The 20,110-nt window shown below is 52.5% G+C and overlaps 1 protein-coding gene across 1 annotated transcript in view; it reads left to right on the top strand.

The window, feature by feature from the left end:
• The window catches only part of STK10 (serine/threonine kinase 10), a gene marked incomplete in the record, with an annotated part of 115,765 nt that extends 98,361 nt beyond the window's left edge, over nt 1-17,404 (top strand). The window contains 5 exon segments of the mRNA XM_027775894.1: nt 2,374-2,498; nt 3,406-3,594; nt 4,606-4,731; nt 6,948-7,061; nt 15,121-17,404. Of these exon segments, the coding sequence (XP_027631695.1) occupies nt 2,374-2,498; nt 3,406-3,594; nt 4,606-4,731; nt 6,948-7,061; nt 15,121-15,261 (695 nt within the window).
• Between the last annotated feature and the right edge of the window lie 2,706 nt (nt 17,405-20,110).

The raw sequence follows: 20,110 nt of genomic DNA on the forward strand, positions 1-20,110 counted from the left end.
GGGGGGATGGCCACACCGCAATCCCTTCTTCTCCTTTCTCCTCTCGGGATCTTAGACTTGCACGCACACACGCCCGGCGTGAGTGTAAGCCTGGACTGGGACTTGAACCGCAGTTGGCTATATGGGAGTCCGACGACATAGCCATTATGCCAACTGCTGGTCCCAGATAAGATTTCAACATTCACACTGAGGGGACACAGACATTCAGACCATAGTGCAGAGGTTGCCCAGCGAACAGCGACAGAGCTGGGCCTCGGATGCAGGTGCAGTGAGAAGCCATTCTCTCCACCACCTTGGTGCTCTAGTGGTTATGGGATTTCAGGGCTGGGCAGGGAAAAGGACGTGGCACAGGTGGCAGAAGCACACCGCGACCTTCATTAGGGTGGCATTTGACAGGTTTGCATTCTGGGAAAGTCCCTCTGACCTGGGACCCTCTAAGGACTCTGGTATAGGCCACCCCCCAGGAGGGGAAGAGGGCAGGGAACTCTTGGGGACAAAGGGGATTTGAGAGGGGGGCTTACATACGTAGGTAATGTCCCTCAGCCTGGGGAGCTCAGACGGGGAGCCCCTGCGTAGTCCCGGGCTTAGCCTGCCTGTGGCCAGCAGGTGCTGGGTGGAGAGTCAGGTATGCAGAGTGGCAGGCTCTGCTCGCCGAAAGGCCTGCAATATGAGATGTTCTTTTTTCTTTGATTTTTAAAAAGTGTGTGTATTTATTTCTTCCACGATCAAGAGAAAGTACCCCCTAACAGAGCCTCAGTGCCACAGTCCAGCCCAGCCTCCGCCAGCCCCGATTGTGGGCACAGCTTGCCCAGAGGACTTTGTCCGGTCTCCGAATACACACCTGGAACCTTCCCCGAGGGTCGGTCTAGTATGTGGCGTTTACCATTGTGCCACCACCTGCCCCCCCAGTTTGAACTTTCTTGTGTAACAACGTATGTTTTATTTATTTTTAAATTATTATTTAACTTTGTTTATTTTAATTTGACCAGGGAGGGACAGAGTGAGAGAGATAGAAAGCAAAATTGAGAAAGCAAGCACCAGGTCCAGAACTAGAACCGCAATCGGCCATGTGGGAGTCCAGCGCCCTTGGCCACCACGCCACCTGCTGGTCCCGTAGATGCCATATTTTACAGGACAGGAATGCAGGGAGGTAAACCAGACATTGGCAGTGCACCGAGCCTGGCCCTGGCCCCTCTGTGTCTCGAAGGGCGTGAACTTGGCTGCCCGATGCCAGCTCTCCTGCCCTGTTGCTTTGTACATGGGCGGTTGTTAGGCTTCCAAGGCTAAAACGTCGGATACCAATCAATGTGTCGACATTGTCTACGTGGGACACACAGGGGACAAGGAGGGTCTCCTATTTGTTAAAAAAAAAAAAAAGTGCCGTAGAGCACATACGCTTGCTGGAGAGAGAGAAAGAAAGTCAGAAAGCATCAGAAGAGCACATACACTTGCTGGAGAGAGAGAGAAAGAAAGTCAGAAAGCATCAGAGTGTCCCCGAGAGGGATGGCCACGCCGCAGGCCCCTCTCCTCCACTCCCCTCTAGGGATTCTGGGTGTGCAAGCACTTGTGCCCAACGTGTTTATCCCCAGCCTCCAGACCCTGGACGTGAACCGTATAGTGGGCCGTGTGGAATCCAGTCACCTCTTTGTTTTGTTTTGTTTTGTAGAGGTTTTTGTCTTGGGGCACATACACTCACCAGAGAGAAAGAGAGAGACAATGAGAGGGAAAGTGAGAAATCACCCCACGGGGAGGACAGCCATGCCACAGTCCCTTCTCCTCTATTCTCCTCCTGGGACCTTGGGCACACACGCACACATGCCTGACATGTTTCAAGCCACTGAGTCTGGGACTCGAACTGTGAATGGCCATGTGGGAGTCCAGTGACATAACCGCTATGCCACCTGCTGGCCCCAGACACCTTAACCTCCATGCCGCTGGCTGGCCCCATCACCCATTTTGCAAAGGAGGGAACAGTACAAGAGGCCGTCCTGTCTTCCCGGTGTCTCGCGGAGCCTCCCACTGCCCTTTAGGAAAGCAAGGTGTGGTGTGGACGGCACTTAGACTGTCCCCAGGGATGTCTCCTCCTGCCGTGGTACAGGTGGGCCCATTTGGCAGAGCTGAGGAGGCTGGGAGACTTTTTTATCCATTGTGGGTCCCAGGGATGCAGCCAGCTTCCAGCCTAGTCTGGTGTCCTGGCTCTTGACCGCGAACGCCCTTGGGCTTTCGGGAAGTGCCTAGGACGCGCATGTCAGCCCGTGCGAGCTCAGCGGCTTAGCTCTCAGCTGCCCTGAGAGGGGGGCCTCTACAGGGGAAGGGGAGGAGCCCCTCAGGGCTCTGGCCGCCAGCCTCATGGGTGGGCGCGTGTCCCCGCAGACCGGGAGGCGGCCCTGTGGGAGATGGAGGAGCACCAGCTGCAGGAGCGGCACCAGCTGGTCAAGCAGCAGCTCAAGGACCAGTACTTCCTGCAGCGGCACGAGCTGCTGCGCAAGCACGAGAAGGTGAGGCCGGCGCGGCGGGGCCTCCCGGGGATGCCCAGAGAGCCGGAGGCCGGCGCGGCAGGGCCTCCTGGGGATGCCTGGAGAGCAGGGAGGCCGTGGGTGACAGCCCCGGGGAGGATCCCACGTGCCACGCGGGGTGCGGGAGGTTCTACAGGGACCCTGTTTCAGGCCTAGGACCAGCAGTGGGACACCGTGCCAGGAAGCAGGGGGCCCAGCACTCCCTCTGACACCACCCCAGGTCTCTCCCACGCCGCTTCCTCTTCCTTCTTTCCTTCCTTCCTGACTTTCTTCCCTTTCCTCATACTCCCTCTCTTTTCCACGCATGCCTCCAGGGTCATTGTTTAGGCCCCAGCCCTGGCGAGGGCCTGCTCTGTGGCCAGGGCTCCTCTCCTTCTGTGATAACTGTCTCAGTTCAGTCCCCGTTGTGGGGACCGTGACCATTGGCCGAGATCTGGAGGCACAAGGGCCATGGGTCATCCAGCTCCTCATCTACGGGCAGTGCTGGAAGTCAGCGTAGGCCGTGGGAGCTCAGAAGAAGGCGCCTCATCAGACTAGGACGTCAGGGAGGTTTCTCGGAGGAGGTGCCGCCCATTCTGAGTTTTGACATTCAAATAGGTGTTGGGGAGGGGAAACTCAGATTTATCAAGACTGGGTAAGATAGGAATTTACACTTGCTCTCAGTGATGACCCATCCCCGGTAGTGTGTGTTTTGCCTGGAGATACTGGCTAAAGATGTCTCCTAGCCTCAGGTGAGAAGGCAGTTAGAAGAATCCAGAGCCTCATTAGCTGTCACTTTAAAGTGAGAGCAGAGCGAGTCATCTGGCGGCGGCAGTCAGACGACACGGGCTGCTCGCTCGGCCGGTGTGACCTGGCCTGCAGCTGGTGCCCTGACCCGCGGTGTCCCCAGGAGCGGGAGCAGATGCAACGCTACAACCAGCGCATGGTGGAGCAGCTGAAGGTGCGGCAGCAGCAGGAGAAGGCGCGGCTGCCCAAGATCCAGAGGAGCGAGGGCAAGACGCGCATGGCCATGTTCAAGAAGAGCCTGCACATCAGCGGCGCGGGCAGCGCCTCGGAGCAGCGCGAGAAGGTCAAGCAGGTGGGCCCCAGGGACGGAGTGCGCGGGCGGGTCGGGCTGGAGTGTGGGGCCTAAGCTGCAGGGCCAGCAGGCCATGTGGTGGTTAAGGCGCTGGATTCCACATGGCTGACTGCACGAATCGAGTCCTGGACCGGTGGCTTGAAAACATGCCAGCCACTTGCGCGTGTGTGTGCATGTGTGCACAAAACCCCTCGAGAATGGAGGAGGAGGGATTGCGGCCTGACCATCACCCCGGGGGTGACTTCTCACTTCCCCTCTCTCTCTTTCAGTCTCTCTCCCGTGAGTGCATGCTCCCTGTAGCAAATTGGTTTTTAAAAGATGCAGTTCTGGATCCTGGGGGGACATAGACATCACCTTGTGGCCTGGGGGAATTCGCTTCCGGGGGCAGGGGAGGGCTTGGCGTGTGACTGCACATGCCTTTTCATGTGGCCTCCTTGCGCTGGTGTTTTCATCCCACGGCTTCCTCTGCTGGTCAGCCCATCCCCCCAACAGTTTATTTAGTTTGCCAGAGGGACAGGGAGAGAGCATCCCCCAGCGAGGTGTGGTCATGCCTCAATCCCTTCTCCTCCATTTCTCCATCCCTTTGGGATTTGGGACACACACAGGCACGCACGCACACGCACCTGGGGTGTTTTTCAAGCCACAGGGGCCGGGATTCAAACTGCATTCAGCCATGTGGGATCCAACTCCCTTAACCACCAGGCTACAGGCCTGATCAACCCTCTCTCTCATCCGCCAGGACCCCAGTGGCATGTAACCCGCGTGGCTCAGGCACATGGAGTCGGTGGCCCCAGGGGCCCAGGATTCCGTGTGGTACCTGCACTGCCCTATCATATGTCACGTTAGCGTCTTGTGCCCACTGGCCTGCGAATTCTTCCGAGGCCAGGGGCTGGGGCTCAGCTCAGGGCACTTAAAACAGGCATAGCCAGAGGTGGTGCTGGACACTGGGGCAGGGCCGAGACTCCCCACGCAGCCTGCCGGCCCTGCCCCTGAGACCCCTCCCCCCTGCAGTTCTCCCAGCAGGAGGAGAAGCGGCAGAAGTCGGAGCGGCTGCAGCAGCAGCAGAAGCATGAGAACCAGATGCGGGACATGGTGGCGCAGTGCGAGAGCAACATGAGCGAGCTGCAGCAGCTGCAGGTGCCCTCCCGGGGCCACAGGCTCACACTGGGGTGGACCGGTGCCAGTCCTGCCATGCCGTCTAGGACCGCGTGGCCTTGGCCAGGTCCTGTCACCTCCCAGGCCATAGTTCCACGTCCCTGAAGTGGGCGTGGGGTGCAGGGTTGGAGTGAAGATTCGTGATGAGAGCGTGGAGGCCAAAGTGCCTTCCCTGGGGCCCGGCGGTGGGTACGCTGTTAGGCCTCACCAAGGGCCGTCCCCGTCTTGGGGAGAGGTGTCCCAGGTGTCCACGGCATTTGCTATGGAAATCCATGCTCTCTTCAAGTTTTCTGCTCCTTAGTTTGCCAAGGCCCTAAGGGAGCGTGTATGTGGAGCCCCCTCGTGGTGGCGTGAGACACTGTCTTCCCTGAGAGACCTCCCTGGACCTTGGGAAGTTGCTCAGTCTATTGGACCCATCTGGAAGTTTCTGGAAAGGCAGGGATGCCTGAAGGAAGCAAAGCAGACGTGGAAGCCACGAGGCAGGGCCCTGCACTTTGCTGCTCTGTGGATTCACCCGTCTGCCCCTGAGGTGACTGGGAGGGTAACCGAGAGAACCCATCTGGCGTCCTGGCACTCGGGCTGTCAGCAGTGTGCTTCCCGACACACAGGTTTCCACACCCCGGAGCCTTGAAACCCAAAGGAAGTGGCCAAGGAGTTCTTCTTTAACCCAGTGGATCACAGCGTCTGAATAAAGGCGCTTCCCCTGCGCTGTAAGCTCCTGATAACAAGGTCGATTCCCTGCGGGGCATCAGCAAGAGCTTGTCGCTTCTGCCCACAAGAGAGATCTAAATTTCTAAATTTCATAGATACCTTACCTCAGAGGGGAGCAATGAAGTGGGAGGAGCCTCAGCCACGTTTGTGACCCTCATCCCTTGCCACGAATCTCGCCTGATGACATGGCGTGTGATGGGGATGTCAGACATAAATGCATGATTGATGTAGCTGTTAATAACTTTACACATCTGGCTTATCTCAGTCCGTGCAGGCTGCCCTGAGATGCCATGGTGGCTTTAACAGCAATAACGTATTTTCTCACACTTCTGGAGGCTGGAAGTCTAAGCTCAGGAAGCCAGCCTGGTTGGGTTCTGGCACAGGCTGTCCTCCTGGCCTGCAGATGGCTGCTTTGTTGCCGGGTCCTCTCATGGCAGAAAGAGACGACTCGTGTTAGTTAGCAAGCTATCTGGTGTCCCTCCTTCGCCATCGCAGGGCCCTTTATGACTTTACCTCACCCTCACCACCTCCCCAAAGCCCCATCTTCAAATATCGTCACATCGGAGGTTAGGGCTGCATCAGGAGTTTTGGGGGGACACAATTCAGCCCATAGTACAGATGTTTACACAGGGTTCTTTGTAGCAGTGAAGATAAGCAACCTAGGTGGCCAAAAATAGACATTTCTAAGTGTAGTGATTGCTTATGTAGAGTGGGGTTAAAGCACACTGTATTCATTCACAGTTGTATTGTTTTGTTGAAAGGATGTGTGTTCATTTTGAAAAATTCAAACAATGCAAAAAAGCACTAAGAAGAAAGTTACATTACTGTAAACCCACCACACAGTGTTTTTGTTTTGGTTTTGTTTTTGCCATTGGGTGTGTGCACTCCCTAGAAAGAGATGGAGGGAAAGGGAGAATCACCCCCCAGGGGGCATGGCCATGCTATAATCCCTTCTCCTCCATTCTCCTCTCAGGATTTTGGGCACACACACAAATGTGCTTTGTATGAGCTTCAAGGTGCTGCATCTGGGACTTGAACTATGGTTGGCCACGTGGGAATCCAGCGCCTTATCCAAGACACCACCTGCTGGTCCCAAGAACTTTTTAAAAATTTAACTTAATTTAGTTTTTACACTTTTAAAATTTATATTTAATCACTGTGCATTTTTACAGTGTACAAAATGATTTCTCCAGCGTGGCTGCAGTGCAGGTCAATGAAGTCAAAGACAGTACCATGTAACTCGTCATCAGCAGACAGCTTCCCGTTCGTGTGTCTGTTAGATGTTTTTTCTTAGTATTACTATTCTGGAGTGTTCCTCCAGGCATGGCTCACGTGTGTTCACACTGCATGTTTCGTACGTATGCAGCGGGCTGTCGGGGGTGGGGGGAGGGAGTCTAGGGCCCTCGTGGCCACCTCGTGAGGTGCGTCTCAGTCCTCAGACTCGGGTTTCTGATTTTCTCACTTGTTCTGCCTGGAATTTGTTCCAGAATGAAAAGTGCCACCTCTTGGTAGAGCATGAAACCCAGAAGCTGAAGGCCCTGGACGAGAGCCATAACCAGAACCTGAAGGAATGGCGGGACAAGCTCCGGCCACGCAAAAAGGTAACCGCGTCTGGGCTGGTGGGCTCCGTGGAGGGCTCTGCTCCATGCCGTGCTGCAGGCATCCCCTGGAACATCCGCGGTCCCTTTTTGGTGGAGTCTTGCTTGGGGCACCCATAAAATGGCGCTCCAGCCTGAGAGGGAGAGAGCTTTCTAGCCTGTGTGGCTGAGCATGCCACTGCGTCCACTCTGGAAGGCAGCCTCCTTGCTGCGCTGTTCCAGCCTCCGGTTCGGCTCTCCCAGACTGACAGCCTCCTGCACTGCGAGGCCCGCCGAGGGTGCAGTCCTGGGTAGGGGCAGCTATACTGCCAGCCAGGAGCCCAGCCAGTGGGCGTTTTCCCTTAGAAGCTATTGCAAAGCCATATCCCACTAAGTAGGTTATTTTCCGAATCTGTTATGCCACCCACTTGGCAGCTTAAACCAACACCCACTTACCACCTCGTGGTGCTGTTGTAGAAGTCAGAGGACTCCACAGGCTTCTCTGCTCGGAGCGCCATGAGACGAGGCTGCAGTCGAGGTGTCGGTTGGGCTGGCCGGGCTTTATCTGGAGGCTCAGGGGAAGGGTCACTTCTGAACTCACCCGGGTTTGGGCAGGATCTCGTCCCTGTGGGTGTACACCCGCCACCCCTGTTCCTTGCTGGGTGTCAGCCAGGAGCTGCTCCCAGCCCGGGAGGCCACCCACATTCCTTGTCGTGTGGCGCCCTCCGTCTCCAAATAGCCAGTGTGCACCCTGACCTTCTCATGCTCTCGGCCTCTCCGTCGTCCTCGTACACTTCCAGCTGGAGAGAAATGTCCTGCAAGACGCATGTCATTAGGTCAGGTTTGCGGGCTAGCCTCCCACCCCGCTGGCATACTCACAGGTTCTGCCCACACTCGGATGAGGGGAGTGAATCGCACACAAGTGAATCCCGGGGGTCATGCTTAGAATTCAGCCTGTCCTCCTTTCACATTCAGAAAACACGCCCGTCTTAGTTTTGCATCATTTTTACCTGCCCCTGCCTCATCTTCACGAAGCATCTGACAAGCCCAGACGCCCTGTCTCACTTTCTTCATCGCATATTTGTTTCTCAACCCATTGCTGCTGCTCCTGCAGTCAGTAAATGGCACGCTGGTGGCCCCACCCCGTAGGTAGGACCTGTTCCACTTGACCTCTTGGTGGCGGCCAGCACTGGTGGTCACTCCTGCATCCCGTCTTGTCCTCCTGGGCCCATTCTGGGTCTCTTCTCCATCACTGGCCGCTCTGCAGCCTTACTGCTTTGTGACCCCAGAACACGGTTCTCTGCCCTCCATCTCATCTGAACACACTCGCTGCCTGAGCTCGCTTGTTCCCAAGGCTCCATCCACGCCCTCCATGCCCCCACGACCTCAGCCTCCCACGCAGACCACCCTCCTGTTCCGCACATTTAAACTGTCTCCCGAGTTCTTCCACTCAGATCTTGTGTCCCAAATACAACTCACCTTCTTCCCCCCAGCCCATTGTCCTGCCCTCCAGGCCCGTGAGTGGCACCTCAGGCGGCCGACCCACAGGCCTCTCTGCTCTCCCCACCCTCTGGCCAGCTCTCATCAGTCACTTAGCTCTCCGCCCTGCTCCGTGTTCCCCTTCTCCCAGTTAGGCCTTCTCGCTTCCCACCTGGTTCACCCAAACTGCCTTCTAGCTGGGCTCCTTTCACCTGCTCTTATGAACCCCCCCCCCTTCAAAGTACCATTTCCCATAGTCCTCTGGTGCCCTGACCATGCTAACCTCCCGGCCCCATGGTTCTCAAACTTTGGGGTTTTTGCACTTGTTTACACTATAAAAGTTCTCAAGAACCTCAGAGGGGCCAGCGGGGATGCAGTGATCACGCAGCACTGCACCATGGCGGACCACACAGGAGGGCCTGTTCATGTCCTGGGACCTCCCTGTGCGTGCCAGGAATGTGCACTCCGGGAACGTACGTGTGCCCATGTTCTGGAGCTGGCTGGTGTCGGGGTGGATCGTGGCATGAGGACTCTACTGGGGATGCGTTCTCTGTCTCTTTATCTCTCTTGCTCATGGAAAAATAAGTGAATAAACCTCTTTTTTAGTTTGCTCTAAGGCTCACACAGCTCGCGGGAGAGAGACAGGAGGAGAGTGAGAAACTGCCTTCCAGGGCGATGGCCACACCACCGTCTCTTCTCCATGGATGTGGGCATGCATGTTCACACATCCAGCATAATTTTATGGATATTTAATGCTTTAGAAATTTTAGCTGAGGGACCAGCAGCTGGCATAGTGTTTAAGGCACTGGACTCCCACATGCCCAACCACGGTTTGAGTCCAGGACCTGGTAACTTTCTTTCTCACTATCACTTTCCCTCTCTTTCTCAACCTGTTTCTCTTTGGTCAAACTGAATAATAATAATAATAATAAATAAAATTAAGTAAATAATTTTAAATAGTTTTAGCTGAGGACTTTAAAAATATTTACTAATTACCTTCAAGTAGCAATAATATTTATTACATATTTACATAAATAATACATTTTGATTTTTTTTTTTGAAGAGGTTTTTGCTATAGGGCACGTGTGCTCACCAGACAGAGAGAGACAGCGAGATAGAAAGCGAGAAATCACCCCCCCTCCCAGAGGGGATGGTCACGCTGCAATCCCTTCTCCTCTATTCTCCTCTCAGGATCTTGGGCACGCACACACACACGTGAGTTTTAAGCCACCGGGTCCGGGACACGAACCGCGGTCGACTACGTGGGAGTCCAGTGACATAACCATTACGCTAACTGCTGGTTCCCACTTAACCATTTTCAGTGCATTCATTTTTCTTATAAAATCTTCTCTATGTAGGATTTCTATTATTTAGAGTATTTACTAATCCACAACATTCAGTAGTAAATTAAACCCACAAATTAAAAATGAGTACCTATGTTTTTTTTAAAGAGGAAATATAATTAGTTAAAAAAAAGTGACATAGCCATTACGCTAACTGCTGGTTCCCAGCCTGGTGTGAGCTTTAAGCCACCAGGTCCGGGATGTGAACCGTGGTCGACTACGTGGTAGTCCAGCGACATAGCCATTATGCTAACTGCTGGTCCCTACATTTTGATTTTTTAAAAATGAGTATATTCTTGTCAAACTAAATTTAAGATTGGCATTATCTTACATTTGGCAAATTTATTTTTTAAGAGAGATTTTTGCTATAGGGTGTATGCCCTCACTTGAGAGAGAGACAGAAAGCAAGAACCACCCCCCTGGAGGTGGGGTATGGCCATGCTGCAATCTCTTCTCCTCCATTCTCTCAGGATTGGGGCATGCATGCACATATAGCTGGCATGAGTTTTAAACTGCAGGGTTCAGGACTTAATCTGCTGTCAACTGTGTGGGAGTCCAGTGACATAACCACTATGCCATCTGCTGGTCCCACATTCGGGAACCTTTTAATGTCCATTTACAAGAAGACGGTTTTCATATTACTTTTTGGCATTCAGTGTGTTATGATCTGCTATTTTGGTTGATATATGAAGAAAATCTGACTTCACACAGATATTTGGAAAAGAATATTTGAATAGCCTTTTCAGATAATTATGGATATTCTTCTTTGATAATACTCCAAAACTCAACAAGTACTTGTTTCTTTCTTTCTTTTTTTAGAGAATTGTTTTATTATTATTTAATTTGATCAGAAGGAGATGGGTGCGAAGGGTGGGGAGGGCGGCGAGAAAGCAGTCAGGTCTGGGGCTCAACCATAGTTGGCCATGTGGGAGTCTAGCGCCTGCTGGCCCACGTAGGAGTCTCTTTAAAGGCCAGGTATAGTGTAGAAGCTCTACCGTTATGACTGAGCTTCCCAGTCCCATGACCGTACAATACACTGGTCTGTCTGCCTCTTTTTCTTTCGTCATGCCAGAGAGCAGAAGCAAGTATGTGAGGGGGAGAGAAAGCTCCTCTCAACGGGGCCAGTCATGCTGCAATCCTTTTTTCCACCATTTCTCCATCTCGTCAGGATCTTGGGCACGTGCACATGGCATGTTTTTAATTAATTAATTAAATTTTAACTTTATTTATTTATTTTTATTTAATTTGACCCAAGTGAGATGGTGAGAAAGAGAGAGAAGGAAAGTGAGAAAGCAAGTTGCCAAATCCGGGACTTGAGCTGCGGTCAACCATGTGGGAGTCCAGCACCCTCAACCAACACACCACCTGCTGGCCCCTCCATGGCGTGTTTTTAAGCCGAAGGGACTGGTTCTTGCGCCTAGGCTGGCCAGGCAAGCTCTGGCTTCCTCTGCACGGGTCTGTCCCTGTCTTGCATGTTGAGTGAAACTGTACCTCCGCACAGGCTTGTCCCTCACTCCCCCATCATTCGGAAAGCATACATTCACGTGTTTACACAGAGCTTCCAAATGTTACACTTCTCAGTATATAGTATTAAAAGTAAAATCATCTATTAATATCACTGCCGATCTCATCAGAAAAATCTCTAAATATCGCGATGCTATCGAGCTCAGGATGATGGACACGGTTTTCTCCATATTCTCATTTTTGTTCGAATTCTCAAATTTTGTCCTTGGGAATAGGTATGGGTAGTCATTTTCTTTGAAGTGACTCACTGCTTTTGTTTTAGTTTTAGTTTGTAGGTTTTGTCAGAGGGTACGTGTGCTCACTGGAGAGAGAGAGGGAAAGTGAGGAATCACCGCCTGGGGGACAGCCACGTCCCGGTCCCTTCCCCCTTCATTCTCCTCTTGGGAGTTTAGGGACACACACACGTGTGCTGCTGGGTCTGGGACTTGAACTGTAGTCGGCCATGTGGGAATCCAGCACGTTAACCACCGTGCCACCTGCTGGCCCCTGCTTTTGTTCATTTCCAAGAAAATGTTTACTAAACATTTATCAATCATTTTTTCAATTGAACATGATGTTTCCAGGGCCAGCAGGTGGCATAGTGGTTAAGCCAGCTGCACTCCCATATGGCTGACTGCAGTTCGAGTCCCGGACTTGATAGCTTGCTTTCTCACTTTCCCTCTTTGTCTCTGTCTCTCTCTGATCAATTAAAAAAAAAATAAAAAGGAAAACAAAATAATGACAATGAATAAAATAAAATAATTGTAGAAAAAAAAATTATGTTCCCTACAGAAGCAGTGAGTTGAGCTCGTATGTCAAACAGAGTGGCACGAGAACATCTCCTCTGGACCAGCCAGAGGCTTGATGCCTAGGAGACTGGATCCCACATGGCCAGCTACATGGTTCAAGTCTTAGACCTGGGGGTTGGAAAGCATTCTGGCCACACGTGCACACATGCTCGAAATCCTGAGAAGAGAATGGAGAGCGGATTGCAGTGTGGCCATCCTCCTGGGGGTTGATTTCTCACTTTCTCCCTCTCTGGTGAGCGTACAGTAGCAAAAACAAACCAAAAAAGCCTTAGTATTGTTAGGAAAATAGCGCCTACCTCCTTGAACCCTCCCCCATCACCCAGCAAAATGATGTTGGGCCCCCGAGAGGTCCACGGACCACACTTTGAGAACCACTTCCTTGGCCTTGTCTCCTGAGTCTCACGTGCCACTCGAGCTCTGAACAGGTTTCAGTACCCAAATAGATCTCCAGACCATATGGCTTCCCTCCTTCCCTGCTGGGCCTTCGCCCAGGCTATGCCCCTTGCCAGGATTCTCTACCCACCAGCTTTTGCTCAGCCAACTTCTGTGTCTTCACAGCAGATAGTTCTTCAGTTCCCAGACCTCCCCCGTGGCCACGTGCCTCCTGTGGGCTCCAGCAGCTCTCCGTCCCTGCCCCGGCGTGGGAGGAACACGTGGCACTGCTGTCGTTCGTTCATTTGTTGACACACTTGTGTACTTTTGCAGCAGCCGCTTCTCAGCCGTGCCCAGTGCTCACAGCTCAGGCTGGAGCTGTTCTGTGGGCCACGCAGGCAGGCGTGCCTGCGCCTTCACCCTCGGGGAGCTGAGCTTCCAGTGGAGGAGAGGAGCAGGGTAGGGGAACACTGTAGGGGTGGTGGTGAGGGGCCACCGCCTGCTGGCCCCATTGCAGAGGGTTTTTAGAGTAGTTCAGAGTTGGGACCAGCAGATGGCATAATGGTTATGTTGCTGGACTCCCACAAAGTCAACTGCGGTTTAAGTCCCAGACCTGGCGGCTTGAAATACCTGCTGGGCACATGTGCATGCAAGCCCAAAATCCTGAGAGGAGAATGGAGGAGAAGGGGTTGTGGTATGTCCATCCTGTCTTGGCGTGATTTCTCACTTTCTGTCTTTCTGGCAAGTGCACATGCCCTACAGCAAAATTCTCTCTTTAAAAAAAAGAATTAAGAATGATTGTTTTCAAGCAAGTACCAAACATCTGGAGAGCCTCAGTAAGGTGTTGCTTGTTCATTAACGCAGAAAGTGGCCTTAAGGAAGCCAGCCCATGGTGGTGGTCAAGGCAACTGGATCCCACATGGCTGAGTGGTCAGTTTAAGTCCCTTGAAAAACACACTGTGCCCAAAATCCCAAGGGGAGAATGGAGAAGGGGTTACAGTGCTACCATCCCCACCACGGCCTTACCATCCCCGTCGGGGGTGCTTTCCCACTTCCCCTCTCTCTCTCTGATGAGCACGTGCCCCCATAGCAAAAATTAAAAAAGGAAAGTTGGATTTCCAGTTTCTTTTAAAAACCCAGGAACTGGGGCTTCCCTGACTGTTGAACCATGTTTCTCCACTGCACATTTATTTTTCAAGTTTGTTCTAGGGTGCACGTACCTCCCAGAGAGAGCACGCACAGAGAGAAGAGAGGGGTAGTGAGAAATCACCCCGGGGGGTGGGGGGTGCCATACCACAGCCCCTTCTGCTCCACTCTCCTCTCGAGGTTTTGGACATGCGCACACTCACACGCAGGCCTGTTCTTTAAGCCGATGGATCCAGGACTTGAACTACACAGTCAGCCATGTGGTATTCAACCGCCTTTACTGCCGCTCCGCCCCTGGCCCACTTCCTTCCTTCCTTTTTCCTTTTTTTTTTTTTTTAAATAATTATTATTTAACCAGCATATTTACTATTATTTTATTTTTCTCATTTGACCAGAGAGACAGAGAAAAGGGGAAAGTGAGAAGCAAGCCTCCTGGTGTTGGACTTGAACCACAATCAGCCATGTGGGGGTCCAGCATCTTAGCCACCACACTACCTGCTGGCCCACTGCTTTTTTTCTTTTTCTTTTTTTTTGAGAGATTTTTTTCCTACAGGGCATGTGTGCTCATCAGAAAGACAGAGAGACAGAAAGTGAGACATTATCCCCCAGGAGGGATGGCCATGCCTCAATCCCTTCTCCTCTATTCTCTTGAGATTTTGGGCACACATGCACAGGTGCCCAGCATGAGTTTTAAGTTGCTGGGTCCAGGACTCGAGCTGCGGTTGACTACATGAGAGTTCAGCGACGTAACTGCTGCGCCATCTGCTGGTCCCACCTCCTGCTTTCTTAATCGAATTAGTATTATTGGAGAGCCCTTAAGAAATCTTTCTGGCAGGATCTAGTGAACTGGATAAACCCATGTATTCCGAAAGGGGTGCTTTCACAGTGCTTGTTTACTAGAAAGAGCTCCCCCTGGATTTAGCTGACAACTTTTATAATACGCAGTCTTCGGAATCAGAACCTTGAGGTGAGGGAGCACACATGTGCTAAGAACGCCCTGTGTGCTGTCACTGGGACAGTGCTCTGTTTTGGAACCACCATGTAAGAACGACTTTGCTCCCCTGCTGTTAACTCCTCCGTCTTCGACCTTGGGCTTCTGTTGATCTGTGGCTACCTGGCTGCCAGGTGGTTAGCTGGGCACCTTCCCACCCCTTCTCCATTGACATTTCTCCAAACCACCCACAGGAAATGCCTAGGTTTTTAAAAACAGTAGACAGGTAGAACAGAGGTCCCAGATGGGTGACCCGTGGGCTGGAACTGGTGTGGTGGGAAGGAGGTAGGATTTACCGTCTAGGGGAGAGAAAGAGGGGCAACCTAGTGCAGGCACTGGACCTGGGGGAGTCTCTGGAGAAGGCCACCTAGGTGGGGTCCTGTGGTTGGGAGACTCAGGCCCTTGGGACCCCACCAGACACCATCTGCTTCCTCTCCCAGGCTCTGGAAGAGGATCTGAACCAGAAGAAGCGGGAGCAGGAAATGTTCTTCAAACTGAGCGAGGAAGCGGAGTGCCCAAACCCCACCACCCCAAGCAAGGCCACCAAGTTCTTCCCCTACAGCTCCACGGATGACTCCTAACCACGCCCCGGGCCACGGCTGGCAGCGTGGTGGGCCTCTGGGGCCCCCATTCTCGATGAACAAGGACTCAGGCCCCCACTGCTTCTGTGCCAGCTTGAATCCAGCCCCCTTCCCCCCAGCTGTGCCCACAGATGCCCTGCTGTGTCGACCCACCTACCCTGTGCACCGCCAGGTCTGACCGTTGTCCCCAGTGAACCCAGATTGCTCCAAGCTGTAAGTGATCTGAGTCGTTGGTGGGTCAGGGTCCAGGAGGACCACAAGGTCCCTCCCCTTGCCAAAGCCCCTGTTTCGTGGTCACTGAGGCTCCTGGTGCCTGATTCTAGGTGGTTCTCAGCCACTCCCTGTGGCGTCCGATGAGAACAAGGCCCTTCTAGTCATTCCAGTTTCCCAGGGACCCTAGCCCTCCAGCCAGCCGCTCAGGATGTCCTCCTTGGTTCCCCAGTTTGCTTTCCATGTAAGACAAGGCCAGGTGTATATGAGGGAGAGGATGAGAGAAGGGGGAAGCCAGAAATGTTCTCTGCTGGTCTCGGTGTCTGGTGCCATCTTGTGCCCTGCTGCCTGCACACGCACAGACTTGACCCCTGGCATGACCCGGGCAGGCATGCCCCGCCCTGGCCTCTCGTTCCCAGGTTGGGGGGAAGCCACTTGCTGCCTGAGCCTGTGCCCGAGTGGCGGGAACAGTTGGGTGGAACCGGCTGCAGCTGGCAGCAGAGGCAGGAGAGGCGCGGGCCGTGCTGCCTGGCTGCTCCTGCCCCCACTGGGATCTGCGTTCAGGGACACGTTCCTCCCCGCACTGGACTTCCACAGCTCAGCCTGCTCCCGCCTCACGTGCAGCGGCACGGGGAGCTGCCAACCTCCACCCTGCGAGCTGCTCCCCACCAGGGCTGCCCTACTTTCCAGACTGAGGCTGGTGGCCAGGGCAGGCGCTGGGACTTCTCTTCAGGAAGAACAGGCCTGGGGAGGGGTTGCTTCCTGCCCCTGGCCCGGCAGCAGCACAGGTGCCTCATGGATGGACTCCCGGACGGGTTCTGATCCCCGCAGGCTGCAGAGTGTGTGCAACCTCATGACAGCAGATGCTGGAACCCTCATGCAGTTCATTACGAAGAACCTTTCTCACTGCGATGTCTAGCTGTTCCCAGAGACAGATATGACGTGGATGGCTTCTTCAGGAGCACATCTGCTCTACAAACAGCGAGGACGGCGTCAGAGTACCTCGTGGGCACAGAGTCTGGCCACTCCCCTGCTGGTGACAGAGTGGCCAAGACACCCTGGGAGGACTTTCTCCTCCTTCACTCCGAGAGGCTCAGGTTCGAGACTTTATCCTTCTCAAGTGATTCCTTGGCAGATTTCTTGGCACTGGATAACTGAATGCTGGGGAAGAAAGCAGCCACTCAACAGGAAAAGGGGACTTGGGGTTCCCACATCTCAACTGTGCAGTGGAGATGCTTGGGGGGCCATGGGAAGGCAGTGCTTCTCTCAGGTCCATGCACTGCGGTTCCCCGCTTCAGAGTCTGACCCAGGTGGGAGCTTTTCAGGCTAGACAGCTGTCCCTTTAGTCCCTCCGGTGCACAGGCGCTGTGAACACGAGCAGTGACAGCAGCTGCAGAGCATAGACCCAGCTCCCCGTGTAGCAGCACTGGCAACGGGCTGGCAGGACTGGCTGGGGGCTCTGTTTACGGTCACTTCCTTTACAGCCCAGGCTGCAGGGCATGCGGTGAAATGCCAGTCTCATGGCTCAGGCAGAAGTCTCCGTTCCCTTGTTTGACCTGTGATTTACATCGTCCTTGTCCTCCAAGTGTTGCCGATTCCTTGCTCAGCTCCCTAGCAGCTCCTCTGTGCCTTTGTGGATGGGTCTGGCCTGGTCTCCCTGCCTGTGATCGGCAGTGCCCATCCCTGATGAGGCCCACAGTCTTCCTCGTGCTCCGTGCTTATGTTTTCTGGCTAAGGGACAGATGCAACTGTTTCTCCCTTTCGGTCCATTTTTAGCAGAGTAAATATAACTAACTTATATTTTCCCTTTACGAAGAATAGAAATTATTTTTATGTAGTTTCCAAACTTTATACAGAACTTTTGTAAACTGCTCTCTGCAGTTAACTGCAAGAATGTAAATATGCTTCTAATAAAATAACAAGGTGGTTTGCATGTTGGGTTTTTTTGGACTGCAGTGAGAACACCCATATGACCCAAGTCTGCCTGGGAGAAAGGGTTTATCTTCTGGGTGTGGTTGGCCTCTCTTGTTTTTCCTAAGAGGTTTTTGCTCTAGGGTATTTGTACTCATGGGAGAGATAGACAGACAGTGAGAGAGAAAGTGAGAAACCACTCTCTGGGGGGATGGCCAGGCTGCAATCCCTTCTCCATTTTCCTCTTGGGATCTTGGGCACGCACACACACACACGCTCAGTGTGAGTTTCAAGCTACCAGGTCTGGGACCCAAACCATGATCAGCCATGTGGGAGGCCAGCAACGTAACCACAACACCATCTGCTGGCCCTCTGATGTCCTCTTGCCAGTGGGTGTCAAAGCCCTGCATAGGACCAAACTATACGGGCTTTTTCGATCTGATAGCTGAGAAAACTACATGTGTACCTACCCTGGACAGAGAGATGACGTCCAGGCAGGATGGAGTGAGATGACACAGACTTCATGCTACTCAGAAGGGCACGTGGTTTGTAACATGAGTTGTTTCTGGAATTTTCTATCTAATATTTCAGACCCCATTGACTGCAGGTAGCCAAGACTGTTGAAAGCAAAACTGCAGGTAAGGAAGTGCTGACGCAGGTTGTACAGCAGGTCGAACTGGGAGTTTCTGTTTTAGCAGAAATTATACTTGACTGGCTCAAAGAGAAGGTTTCCTTTCTTTTTAAAAAATCTTGGCAGAGGGCTTGTGCACTCTGAAAGTCAGAGAAAGAGGGAAATGGAGAAGGGACTCCCCACGGGGGATGGCCACACTGTAACCCCTTCTCCATTTCAGGATTTTAGGCACACACATGCCTGCTGTGTTTCTCAAGCCAGTGTTCACGGACCCCCACACATACATCCCCAAAGCGTTTTCACAGGTTAGTGTATTCAACAACTCGTGGAAGAGACATTGTCGTTACTTTTTTTTTGGTTTTATTTTTAGTTTTTTTGCTATGGAGTGTGTGCCTTCATTCACTGGAGAGAGAGAAGGAAAGTAAGAAATCACCCCTGGGGGATGGCTACGCAGCAGCCCCTTCTTTTTTCTCTCAGGATTTTGGGCATGCATGCACACACGCCTGGCATATTTTTGAAGTTGCCAGGTCTGGGACTTGAACCACAGAGTTGGCCATGTAGGATTCAGCACCTTAACCCCCAGGCCAGCTATTGGCCTGGTGACTATGGCAGCTGGATACCATGTGGCCTACAGCGTGGTTTGAGTCCAGGACCTGGTGGCTTGAGAAACAGGCCGGGTATGCATGTGTGCGTTCTCAAAATCCTAAAAGGAGGAGAAATGGAAGAGAAAGGATTGTGACAGTGTCATCCCTCATGGGGGGTGCTTCTCACCTTCTCTTTCTGTCTGTCTCCAGTGAGCTCAAGTGCCCTCTGGCAAATTAAATATATATATGGGGGGGAGCCTGGGGGCGGGGGGAAGATTTGGGAGGTTTATGACACTGAAAACACTGAGAGGAACATGAACACAGGTAAAGAGGCTCCTGACTCAGGAAGGTGCCTGCGGTCCATACTGAGCGTCTGCCCCCTGCTGTTACTGTGGTGAGCTAGTGCCATTAGCATCTGCTTAGAACAGTTACTTGTAGTGATGGGGTAGTTTTCTTACTGTTTTATACATATATATTTTGCTTCTGACTGTGTTTTTTTTTTTTTTTTAGAGAGATGCTTTTGCTATAGGGTACATGCGCTCGCTGGAGAGACAGACAGAGACAAAGAGACAGAAAGCAAGAAAGCGCACCCCCCACCCCCACCCCCCGAGGAGAGATGGCCATGCTGCAATCCCTTCTCCGTTCTCCCTGGGGATTTTGGATATGTATGCACATGGGCTGGTGTGAGTTTCAAGCCTCTGGATCTGGGGCTTGAGCTGCAGTTGGCCATGTGTGAGTCCAGCGACGTAACCATTATGCCGTTTGCTGGTCCCTATTCATATGTTTTAATTTGCTTTCAAATTCATTTCCATACAGTATGCCTCTCCTCCCCTCTCTCCCTCCTTCAGGACTGGACAGACTGCACACCCGCATATCACCAGAGGTAAGTGGTTTTTAAAATAAAACTAACAGCATTTATATATTATGAATACAACTAATACTGTAGGCCACAACAATTTGGCATATGGGCTAGGCTACCACGAAACAATTGTGTTATGGTAGGCCACTCTGCAGTAATCATATTGCAGCTTTGTCATCATCGCATAAACCACTGCACCTATAAATAAGAATTTATTTATTGGGACCTGTAGCTGGCATAGCAGTTACGTTGTTGGACTCCCATATACCTGACCGCAGTTCATGTCCCAGACTCAGTGGCTTGAAACTCACACCTGGCATGTGTGTGTGCCCAAGATCTCAGGAGGATTCCCATGGAGAAGGGATCCCAGCGTGGCCATCCCCACTGGGGGGTGATTTCTCACTTTCCATCTCATCATTTCTGTCTCTCTCTCTGGTGAGCACACGTGCCTTGAGGCAAAATCCTCTACCCCCCCCCCCAAAAAAAAATAGTTTCTTCTTTTATTTATTTATTTTTTTAAAGAATTACTTATAGGGACTAGCAGATTGCATAATGCTTAGTTACATCACTGGACTCCCACATAGTCAACTGTGGTTCGCATCCCAGACCCGGTGGGACACACTGGGCGCATGTGCATGCATGCCCAAAGTCCTG

Source organism: Tupaia chinensis, unplaced genomic scaffold (assembly GCF_000334495.1).
Source record: "Tupaia chinensis unplaced genomic scaffold, TupChi_1.0 Scaffold000612_1, whole genome shotgun sequence".
In the NCBI taxonomy this organism is placed as follows: domain Eukaryota; kingdom Metazoa; phylum Chordata; class Mammalia; order Scandentia; family Tupaiidae; genus Tupaia; species Tupaia belangeri.